This window comes from Callorhinus ursinus, unplaced genomic scaffold (genome assembly GCF_003265705.2).
Source record: "Callorhinus ursinus isolate GAN/ISIS: 27379988/994484 unplaced genomic scaffold, GSC_fseal_2.0 scaffold15, whole genome shotgun sequence".
In the NCBI taxonomy this organism is placed as follows: Eukaryota; Metazoa; Chordata; class Mammalia; order Carnivora; family Otariidae; genus Callorhinus; species Callorhinus ursinus.
In genome coordinates this window covers 2984559-2996415 of record NW_027397077.1, presented here as the reverse complement: position 1 = coordinate 2996415, position 11857 = coordinate 2984559, and the positions used below count along the sequence as shown (strand labels likewise).

The 11857-nt window shown below is 48.0% G+C and overlaps 1 protein-coding gene across 4 annotated transcripts in view; it reads right to left on the bottom strand.

Annotated features, from left to right (window-relative positions):
- Positions 1-1466: 1466 nt before the first annotated feature.
- EXOSC7 (exosome component 7) overlaps positions 1467-11857 on the bottom strand; it is a 35310-nt gene continuing 24919 nt past the window's right edge. For 2 of the 4 annotated variants that reach the window (XM_073901053.1, XM_025885688.2), the window contains 4 exons: positions 11245-11315; positions 5453-5576; positions 4061-4216; positions 1467-1710 (listed from right to left, as the gene is read on the bottom strand). In XM_073901053.1, the coding sequence (XP_073757154.1) occupies positions 1606-1710; positions 4061-4216; positions 5453-5576; positions 11245-11315 (456 nt within the window). In that variant the 3' untranslated portion in view covers positions 1467-1605. Of the gene's footprint in view, positions 1711-1996; positions 2302-4060; positions 4217-5452; positions 5577-11244; positions 11316-11857 lie in introns of those variants that run through there. The other 2 variants (XM_073901052.1, XM_073901054.1) reach the window with 2 other exon arrangements.

The window sequence follows — 11857 nt, the reverse complement described above, 5'->3', positions numbered from 1 at the left end:
CACACATCTCCCATAAACGCCTCTCCTGGACAGACCTTGCTCGTTGGGGGTTCCATTTCACGTGTGATGTTCACGCCTGACAGGTAGGGGCGGCGTGGGAAAGGCAGAGACAGATGCTAATTGATTTCTCGCCTCCGTTCTCACTGTAACTGCTTGGCTGGTCAGCCCCGTTGGGTAGCGGTCATGCACCCAGCCTGGCAAAGATGCATCTGTCTGATGTCTTGAATCATTAGGACTGAAGCTTCTAAACTTGACTAAACTCCAGCTGCATCTTGACCACTGTCATGTCCTATCACGGGCAGTCAGCCAGGAGCAAGGTGTGCGGGGGGGGGGGGGGGGCGGATACCAGGCTCACTGCTGCCTTGTCGGGAGCACTGTCATGGTGCCTGGAGGGATAACCGCTGGGAAAACATTTTTTAAAAATGAAAACCCAGGTTGTGTTCTCAAGAGGGAAGCAGCTGTTTGTCTCCATGGGGCTGGACCTGGCCATGCCAGCAGAAGGTGCCCGTGCCAGGACCTCTGGAACCAGGCTTCAACTCACATTATGTTCCTTCCATTAGGCAATACAATCCTAACTCCTCACCCTATTTGTCTAACTGAAATGCAGAGAGCAAATGCCCTGGCTGAGATACTCGCCCTTCCCCGGGGCTCTTTAAGATTGATTAGGGAGTTTCAGTTTGGAAAAAACTAAAGATTGCTCAACCTGTGAAGAGACTTTAATTCCAGCACACTGCACTGTGAGTAGAATACAGGCTTATGAGGAGCCTTCTGGGGCCACCGAGAAGGGCCTTCCCTTCTGTCCCCAGAGTATGAAGGCAGGCCGAGTAATCAAATGACAACATCTCTAAAGCAGCCTTCTTCGTGCTGATAAAACAAGGAAATCTTACGAAACACCAGGGAGGGGTTATAAAATCCAGAGCAATTTCAAAACAAGAATGGTAAGAATGCTTGGCTAAGGACCAAAGTGGCCACTAAGCCCTGGACCCTAGGGAGCTCAGAGTGGATTTCTTGGAGGGCAGGAAGCAAGAACTGGGCCTCCCCCGGGCTCAGGAAGGTTCACCAGCCAGGTGGAAGCCATGGGTGCGTACCTGGGGCATGTGCCTCCTTTCTCCTCCCCTAGAAGCACCAAATCCACAAGGAGAATGAACTCTGTGTATGTGTGTTTCTTACTTTGAAAGCTCTACAGAGGGAAAATTTTTCACAAAATACATACAAGCATTTCCTTTAAACCGTATTTCTGGTAGATCCTTATTCTAGTGTTTTTGTTGTTGTTTTGAACCCCTGCAGCAGGAGATAAACAAGTGTCTCCCTGGAGAGGCACGACCAGAGAATTCTCCCTGGGAGCAGATCTCTGGGTCTGGTCGCCATTCGCTAGACCAGAGCCAGCCTTTCTGGCACGGGGGCGGGGGCGGGTCACCAAATGGCCTCTTGGGATTACTGCTTGAAGAACTCTAACCGTACCAAACCAGGCTAGAAAATACACTTTAATTTTACATGTACAAATGTTGCCTCCAATTTATAACAGATAAGAAAAATATATACAAACTGCGGCTTAAAAGGAAAAGCAAAAAAGCCAAACACCCCGCAATTGCGTTGATGTGCAAATCATCCCAGGAAGCCGACTTTCTGTCTCTTGGGCCCCAGGCTTTCCTCCTTGTGTAGGACGCTCTGCAGGGAGGCGTGCAGCACCTTGCCCACTCGCTTGCCCGTCTGCAGGACAGAAGAAAGCACACACCCACTTGTGAGGTGCACACACTCGGACCAGGGACGCCTCCCTCCCTGCCTGCTAGCCATTCCGAACTGCACACTTTCCTCTGCCTTACAGGGCTTTTACTTAGTGAAACAAATCAATATGAAAACAAACCCCCAACCACAACAACAGAGCAGTTACACTCTGGAAAAATCTCCATACTAAAAACAAAAACAAAGAACCTCCCACCCGCCAACCCCCCAGCCAACCCCCAGGCAGCCAGCAGGAACCGGCAAAGGCAACCTCGGCCATTAGCCTGGTGCTTAGCACTCCTGCTGCCATGACAACAAGCAGCAAAACCGTCAACCAAGCCTGCTCCAGGTGACTGCCAAGTCCCACTGTACTGTGGTGAGGAGGCAGAGGGAGGCCACAGGGAATCGAGAGTCTGGCTAATGAAGGAACAGATGGTTCTGGGGACACGTCTAAACAAGCAGTTTCTCTTTCACCTGCCACCAAGTCTCTCTGCAGAGTGGCTCAGAGCTCTCTCCGCAGAGCTGAGCCCTGCACGGGGTCTTGCACGGGGTCTCGGCCGTTGCTGCCATGCAGAGATGCTAAAGGCAGGGAACGTTGGAAGGAGACGCATCAGGAGGTCACACAACCCACCAAGTTCCTAATTAGCCCCTACGCAGAAGCCACACGGGGACCCCTCAGAAAACCACTCATATACAAAAATCTTTATGAAACCGTGATTGTGTCTGAGCTCACGCATCATTTTAAGACCCTGAGGAACCCACCACCAGTCTCCCCCTCATAGAGTGGGCCATGTTCCCATAGCAGTTTTAATCCCACCATGCCATGATACCACTCTCAGCAACGACAGGGAGCCAGGCGCCTGGGCCTAGACCCCCAACCTTCTGCCCTGGCCTCTCACTGTAACACAGGATGGGACTCCAAGGATTACTGGAAACTTATACGAAAAGATCTCAGTCTAAAAGTGGGAAGTGATCAACTGTATGAAATGCAAAGTCAGGGTTCAGGTCCAAAGTGACCGTGGAAAGATTTTTACCAAAACATGAGAGAAAGAGAAAATGTCAGTCGATCAGACAGGGGTACTGACTGTCCATATAAATGAAAGCGGGAGCGACGATAAGTGGGGAGGGGACAGGCAGGGCACTGGGACTTGGGAGGTTGGAATGTGAATGGCAGAGGTTGGGGCGGCGGCCGGCACAGCTACCCCGATGTTTTACATGTCAGGGCAGGCACTTCCGGACGGCTGCATCCCTGGGTGAGACCAGAGCAGTGAGATGGGGCCTTGGGCCACGGTCCCGCCCCCCCAAGCAGGGTCTGCAGACCTCATTCACTGCGTCCCAGAGGAGGATGCAGTGTGGCTCATCAGCCGGAGCTCTGGCAGCCACAGCACACCTGTGTATAAGGTGAAAATAGCTCAGTGTGGCTGCAGGGGGCGGCGGGAAGGCTCTGGAAGCACACCGTCTGGGTTTGAATCCTAGTGCCAGCATTTATGAGCTGGGAAGCCCGTAGGCAAGTGACTTTATCTGCTACACGTCTCCATTTCCACGTCTATAAAACGAAGGACAACAACAGTAGCTGCTTCACAGGATGGCTGAGGACTAAAGGACGTAATACACTCAAAGCACTAAAAAACAGGGTGCCGGACACACAGTAAGCGCACAATAGATTTTTACTATTACTTATTACTTTTGTTGTTTTACATACTGGAATTCTCATAAAATTCTCCAGGGGGTGGAGAAAGAGTTCCTTCTAAGACAAACCAGTTGTCTAGAGAGGCCTCTGGCAACACTTGTAAAGTATTTTAAGTGTTTTGTTTAAAAAAAAAAACAAACAAAAACTAGAAACTAGCCAATTAACCAACCGGCCATGAAGAATACCTGCTGCCACGCAGGGCTAGACACCTGAGTTCAGGGCGCCAAAGAGAGTGCGTGGAGAAGGGCTGATGTCTACTGAGCACTCGGGGTAGGCCCCCACTGTGCCTCTACCTTTACTCACTCCCTTCAAAGGACAGGAAGCGGTCAGGCAGGGGCCCAGTTCCCTCACCAGATCGCAAAAGCCTGGAGTTACAAGCGACTCCACGTTACTGTCCAACACTTTCATCCAGAGACATGGAAATGGGGGATCAGAGTGGGAGAGGACGAGGAACAGGGACTGACGGGGTCCTCACCTCCCAAGCCAGAGCCCCTGTTGCCTCCACCCTTGGCTAGGTCAGCAGACAACCAGCTCACACTCCGGGGTCAAAGGTGCAAAGGGAGAATTCCCATGGCAGGACCGAGGGGGCAAGAGGCAGCAGACACTCCCCGTCAGGTGCCTGCACCTGCCTCAGAGCTGGAGCCTCACCTCCATCATCTCGAAGATGCTCTCTGGGTCCAGGCTGCCCTTCCCCACTTTCCTCATGCACGTCACAACTCCCGTGCTGGTCACGGACACCAGCAAGCTGGCCAAGGAGCAGGCCTCCTCCTGAAGAGTAGCATCCACGACATGCCGATAGCCAATCTGCAAAGTCAGGGCAGCAGAGTTCACGTGAGGGGAACACACATCCCAGATCCCCACCCTTGACCGCCTCGTGGAGGAAGTATCTACACCAGCGAAGAACCCACACTCCCCATTTAAGATCTTATTTTAGATTCTGCTTACATGGAAAACACCAGAAGCGGTGTTCAACAATTCTATCACAGGCCACTATGGAAGCAGAATTACAAAAGCATGAGAAGAAATATGGGGGTGGGGGTGGGGTTAGAGCCATAATTCAGAGACCCTCCAAGTCAGAGGCCACCAAGAGTTTCCAACAGAGAGGCGCAGGGAGAAACTGACACGTGAACCCATGTGGATGTTTCACTGATGACAAAGATGAATCGAAAGGGTGCAAGTTAAGAGACACGCTCAAGAATGAGTCAAGTGCAGGTGGCTTTGGTCAGTCCCAATGCTTCACCATACCCCAGGCTCATGAAGTGATTTCAGGGGAATTAAACCTGACCCACTTGGTCCTATTTCTATATGAATCCTGTGTGGAATCAGGGACAGTGTCGGCCAATCCAGGCCTCGGTGCACAGCCTTGGGCAGTGCCAGGTACATGAGAGCACCGGCCGGAGGTTAGGCTCCACAGGCCTCTGTGCTTGTGTAAAAACCACACTTAACATAATAGGTCCCGGGCGCCTGGGTGGCTCAGTTGGGTTAAGCGACCGCCTTCGGCTCAGGTCATGATCCTGGAGTTCCGGGATCGAGTCCCACATTGGGCTCCCTGCTCGGCGGGGAGTCTGCTTCTCCCTCTGACCCTCTTCCCTCTCGTGCTTTCTATCTCTCATTCTCTCTCTCTCTCAAATAAATAAATAAAATCTTTAAAAAATAAATAAATAAAATAAATAAATAAAAATCTTTAAAAAAAAAAATAATAGGTCCCCAGATCCTGCTCTAACCCCTCATTTCATAGATGTGCACACAGGGTGTTTGAGTGAAATGCCTGGTATGGAGGAACTTAACAAACTCGAGCTACTATTAGCATGAACCCACGTGTGTATTCCTGGGACTCCATCATATCTTCCAATTAAAAAAAAAAAAAAAGAGCTGCTCATATACTGGTTTCTAATATAACCAAATTATTGGATTTGGATTAACGCTACTTGTACATGGTTTGTGATAACTGTAACTTCTCAACCTGTTAAGTAACCTTAATGGATTAGGGTTGAAGGAGACCCAGAGAAAATTCAAAAACCATGAGATAAAACCACATACCTTGCACAGGGTGACAATGCAGGGGACATTCTCCACACTTAGCCGGATGCAGTCATAAGGGTCATCTGAGAGTTCAATGTCCTTGGACCCCTCTTCATCCTCTAGAACACGAACTCTCGGTATCCTAGAAGCAAAAGCACAATTAAAATTCCCACTTACTGTGAGGAAGAAAGAGAAATTTTATTCCTTGAGACTGAGAATACGAGTCAGAATTCCTGTGTTTCACAAGATAAAGTCACACTCCACCTGTACTTTATCACCCTCATCCCTACCATCTCTGTCAAAACTGCACAGGCAACACTGCAGAGCAGTGAAGAAAGGAGATCTCTTTAAAAAATGATGCCTGGTCAGTCATTAGGCGTCTGCCTTCAGCTTGGATCATAATCCTGGGGTCCTGGGATCGAGCCCCGCATCGGGCTCCCTGCTCCGCGGGCAGCCTGCTTCTGCCTCTCCCACTCCCCCTGCTTGTGTTCCCTCTCTCGCTGTGTCTCTCTCTGTCAAACAAATAAATAAAATGTTTAAAAAAAATAAAAATAAAAATGATGCTTGGTCAATCAGATATGCACATGCAAAAAAAAAAGAATCTTGATCTCTACCTCAGACCATATACAAAAATCCACACCAAATGGACTACAAAGATAGAGGGGAAAGATAAAACAAAAAAGCTTTTATTTCTTTAATATAAAGATTTTATTTATTTATTTCAGAGAGAGAGAGAGAGAGAGAGAGCACGAGCAGGGTGAGGGGCAGAGGGAGAAGCAGACTTCCCGCTGAGCAGGGAGCCCGATGTGGGGCTCAGTCCAGGGACTCCGGGATCATGACCTGAACTGAAGGCAGACGCTTAACCAGCTGAGCCACCCAGGCATCCAATAAAGCTTTCAGAAGAAAAACTAAGGGGCGCCTGGATGGCTCAGTTGGTTAAGCATCTGCCTTTGGCTCAGGTCAAGATCCCAAGGTCCTGGGACCGAGCCCTGGGTTGGGTTTCCTGCTCAGTGGGGAGTCTGCCTGTCCCTCTCCCACTGCCCCTCCCTGCTTCTTGTATGTGCTCTCTCTCAAACAAATAAATAAAATCTTAAAAAAAAAAAAAAACTAAAAACATTTTCATGACCTTGGAGTAAACAAAGATTTCTTGAACAGACCACAAAAAGGGCTTGCCATAAAGGGAGAAAAAACAATAGATTCAACTGTGTTGAGGATTATGAAGAATTATAATATCTACTGCACAGATTTTTTATATGGTGCCATTTGTGAACAAAGCAAAGAATCTTAACCTAAAAGTGAATCCCCTCATGCTAAAATTACACAGGATGAGGGACTTGTTAGTGAATGCAGTGAGTTATTACACCAGATTCTTTTTGGTCTTTATCTTGTTACTTTCAGGCAGAAATTCATTTGTTAATCAGAAACTTTTCTTTGACATTTGAAGCCTTTTTATCCAAGATATTCTGATTTTGGAAAATTATGTGTGCCTATGGAATACACTATAATAAAATAATACCATATATTTGGATAATTCTCTAAAATTTACTGGGATACTTTCACGTTTATTATTTCATTGAAAAAAAAAAAAAAGCAATGAAATAGAGCTGAACATTTTAATTGCCTGTTACTCAGTATGTTCCCCAAGTCAGAAAAAGACAAATAAAACTGTGGTCAATGTTGTACTCATTTCCCCATCCTTCGAGTTTAACGCACTATCTGACACAAGGAGGGACTCATTTATTGAATGAGGTTTAATTACTTGTTCAAGGTCACAGCACTAACGACCGCTGAAGCGAAGACTGGATGCAGGCCTTCCGGCCCCCACAGTCGCGTTGGCTTCGCATCACTGTTAGCGTAACAGCACCTGCCTACACGAGGGCAGAGAAACTAGAAAACCAGACAAGAATGTACGTGTGTTTGTATTTTCTCTGAAACCCACCAACCTTTCCACTCTCGACATGTTGGCAGGTAAACAGATGACGAAGATAAAGCATGGGAAGCCAAAGAAGGCAAGTGCTGAGAAGTCCCTGCCCGTGAATATTGTCAAGGCGTCCATCTGCTCCGTATTTAGATACACATTTGTCGAAATTAACATATTTAGACCCATATTAACTGAAGAACATGATCTGAACGGTATTAGAAAGTGCTGCTGAAGGCTGATGAGGAAGCCTGAGGGCAAAGAGAACATTAAGAGCTAAGGTTTCTTTACTCTGGAAAGAGCTATTTAAGCTAGTAGAGAAGCTCCCAAAGGGGGAAGGTCTTCAGTGTGGTCTAAAGGGATAAACCTGACCTGTGTAATTTCACTGGCCAGGGACTCAGAACACAAGCAGCACTTATTGTTTTTCATCTTGATTAAATGGATATTAGAAATGAAATGACCTTCCCATGTCAGGCTGATTGATGTTCTATACTTTCAGAAGAACATAATCACCACTAGGCAGAATAAAACATTTTCCTCTGTACAATGTTTCAAAAAAAATATTTTTTAAAAAGATTTTATTTATTTATTTGACAGAGAGAGAGAGACAGCGAGAGAGGGAACACAAGCAGGGGGAGTGGAGAGGGAGAAGCAGGCTCCCCGCTGAGCAGAGAGCCCAATGCGGGGCTTGATCCCAGGACCCTGGGATCATGAACTGAGCCAAAGGCGGACGCTTAATGACTGAGCCACCCAGGCGCACCGAATGTTTCAAAATTTTAAAATATAAGAACTTCTGTTCGTCAAAAGACATCATTTAGGGGCTCAAGTAGCCAATAAACACATGAAAAGGTATTCAACTTAAATATTCATCAAGGAAATGCAAATTAAAACTACAATATGATACCAAGACACATGCCAGAACGGCAGATAGTAAAAAAAACGACGACGAACTGGCAAAGGTGTGAAGCAACCCAGAACGCTTTACACCATGCTGGCGGGAGTGCCACCTAGTAAAAGCACTTTAGAAAACTGTTTTGCAGTATCTACTAAAACCAAACAGCCGTGCCTTAGATGATCCAAAATTTTCACCCATACCCAACAGAAGTGGGTAAATATGTGCAAGAAAAAGACAAAAATGTTCATGTTTGGAATAGCCCAAAGCTGGAAATTACCCAGATGCTCATCAACAGCAGAATGGATAAATAAACTGTGACAAGTCACACAAGGGGCCACCACGCAGCATAGAGCAAACAGTGACTACAGGCCACGATACAGACGTCTCGAAACGTAACGCTCCGTGAATGAAGCAGACACAAAAGAGAACACACTGCGTGATTTCACTTCTATCAAGTACAAAACTGGTCTACTGTTGTAGGACAACGGTTATCCTCAGTGGCTGAAGTGATCGCATGGGGTAGAGGGTGAGAGGGCTTCTGGGGACGGCTGGCAACATTCTGTTTCTTGAGCTGGGTGTGGGGAAACACATTTAACCCACAGAGTCCATCCATCCCCATCTGGGGTGGAGGAGCCAGGAAGGAAGAGGTGGTCCATTCAGCTACATAATGGAAACAGCGTTGATGCTTTGCCCTGTTCCTCTAACAAAAGCTCTCTATGATTCCATCCCTGCTGGCTGTCCCTACACAAGGGCCACATCCACAGCAGATGAGCTGCAGCTGGGGAATGTCTGCAGGAACCAAGAGGTCCTGCTCGGGTCTGCCCTGGCTCCAAGTCTCCATGTCAGGGGCATCCAAGGTGTAAGTACTTTTTTTTCCCCCAAGTGTAAGTATTAAGTAACATCCGATTTGAGCCAGTCAGGTAACCAGTTTGAATTTTGATTGGTATGTTAAAAAATAAGCCTGTGCAAACACACACACACACACACACACACACACACACACACACACACACACACACACACACACACACACCCCTTCCCAAAACTCTGGCCACAACCTGGTTCAGCTGAAGGGCTAGAGAATGGCCTCTTTCCTCCTAGAGGACACAGACTCCACAAAAGGTCTTTCCAGGGCGCCTGGGTGGCTCAGTAGGTTGGGCGTCTGCCTTCGGCTCAGGTAATGATCTCACGGTCCTGGGATCAAGTCCCGCATGGGGCTCCCTACTCAGCCAGGAGCCTGCTTCTCCTTCTGCCTGCCGCTCCCCCTGCCTGGTGCTCTCTCACTCTCTCTAATAAATAGATAAGATCTTAAAAAAAAAAAAAAAAAAGAGGTCTTTCCATGTACCAGAGGGACCTGATGCCTCACACAGTCCACATTCCTTGCTACCTATAGGGCTATTCTTGTTCTGGGGACAAGACTTATGGCTATGCCCACGACAGGTGTCCTCTCCAACCTGAGCAGCTGGGCTTCACCAGGCTGATGTACAGTTTGCCCAACACTTCCCCCATAGCCAAACAGCCTCGTCTGGTTCTACTCTCTCTTTTTGCCCTGGTGCCCATGGAAACCAGCTGGCAGATGGGTAGTTATTTCTGAAGCTCAAGGTACAACAGATGGCGACTTCCCTTCTTCTCCAAGAGAGCCCCAGCACAGGCTGCTACAATGGCATTGGTCCTCGGGCCCCACCGTGGCCACCAGTGCTGGGCCCACCTCTTGACTGATCCCAGCCAGGAGTCTAGTGGCACAGCTCGGGCTGGGGCACTCTACAGCTTTCGTTCTCAGCAAATATTCCAACCTGCAATGTCTGACTGAAATTTATTGAACTTTTTGTTTTCTTCTGAATTACACAGGTAGTCTAAATTCACCATAGAAAATCTCTAACATACAAACGTTAAGTCGCCGATAAGAGGAGAACTGGAAAGAATCACAAAGCCCCTTTTGGGATCTATCTATCTATCTACCTTCCTACCTACCTACCTCCAGACGTATTCACAATACAAGAGTTACCAAAAGTAAAATACAACAAAACAAACGAGATGAGAGGACTGTGTGTAGTGCCTGGTTTTCTGTATTAACAAACCTCTAAAGAGGCTGCTGTGCAGACTGCAAGCCCCTGTGTTGGGACACTCAGGTTGTTCCCAATGTCCCACCATTACAAAGAAGCCGTGACGAACATCCTAGAATAATACCCCTGCTCATTTATCCAGTTAATTCCTTAGCCTATATCCCTATAAGTCTCTAACCCTCATGTTTTATACCCCAGGATCCCCCGTTCCCTTAATGTAAGTTCTTATGGCATGAACATCCCCACCGACATGCTTCTTTTCTTTTCTTTTTTTTTCCCCACATGCTTATGCTTATTTTCAAATGTTGCAAACTTTCCTGCAAGAACCTGGTACATGGAAGGGGGGGGAGGCTGTGTGATCAATCAGAGGGAATGCCAACTCCAAGAGGGCTTGGTGCTGTGGCCCTTGCCACACAGCTGGCTGGGAAGCTGAACCACAGTGGCAGAACCATTTCCTGCCCTTGAACCCAAGAGCAGGCTGCCACCCTGCTTTTAGAACATTCCTGTGTCCAATCAAGGAATATGTGAGCACCTACTATGTGCCAGGCATTGCTCGCAGTGCTGGGGATAGAGCAGAGTACACGACAGGCCAAATCCATGCTCCCGAGCAGCTGTATCCAGTTACAGTATTTGGACAGTTGTCCTGTGGTTGCTTTCCACTCTTTTTGCTCCTCTGTGGTTTTCTGGTATTTTTCTACGTGGGACGTGGTTACTTATGAAAATAACAACATAAAGAACAAATACAGAAATATATGCATATATTGAGTTTTACCTTGTAAAATCTGGAGCTTACCATGAAGAGCCACCGTGTTTAATGCTAAAGCCACTTGTCACCCTCCCCTGTCAGCTTTGGTAGAAATGTCCCCGGTGTCCCATCACAAGTGTCTGCTCCAGCTCTGCGCAAGCCCCTGGGGCTGTTTCCAGGAAGACTCACCTGGTGTTGAAGAGGGCAGCTTTCACAGCAATGCAGATGGTGTCAAACAAATTCCCACCGCATTCCAGCAGCTAAGGGAGAGGCAGGGAGCGAGACGGGGAGAAAAAGCAACCGTCATTTCGTCTATCCCAGTTAAAGGACACTGGTTCCCATGAAATGCTATTTACAAGATAAAGAGAAGAACGTGTGGATGCTCTCCTGGCTGACACTGGTGCGTTCACCCTCACTGCGAGAGGCACCTTGGAGGCTGTGCTGGCCTGGGCCCTGCAGGTGAGGTCACCGCTGGCCCTGGCTGTGGGGCCACCACTCAGCCTCTGGCTTGTGGTGGGTCTCCTCCACCTGGCCCCCCAGCCAGTTGGGTCTGCACTCGAAGAGGACATGATCACCTTTATTTTGTCCCAGTGGCTCCCGAGCGTGACTCTCCTCTGTGCTGACATAAACCCGGCCTCCAAACAGGTAAATCACGATGGCCACCGATGCTGCAGCCACCACCAGGTTCAGGGTATTAGCATGGTGACCTCCTGTATGAAATCACCAATGTACAGCTGCTGCTCAGACATGGAACAGAAGCTCCACGCTGCGCATTCAGTGCCATAAGAACAAAGTTCTCGCC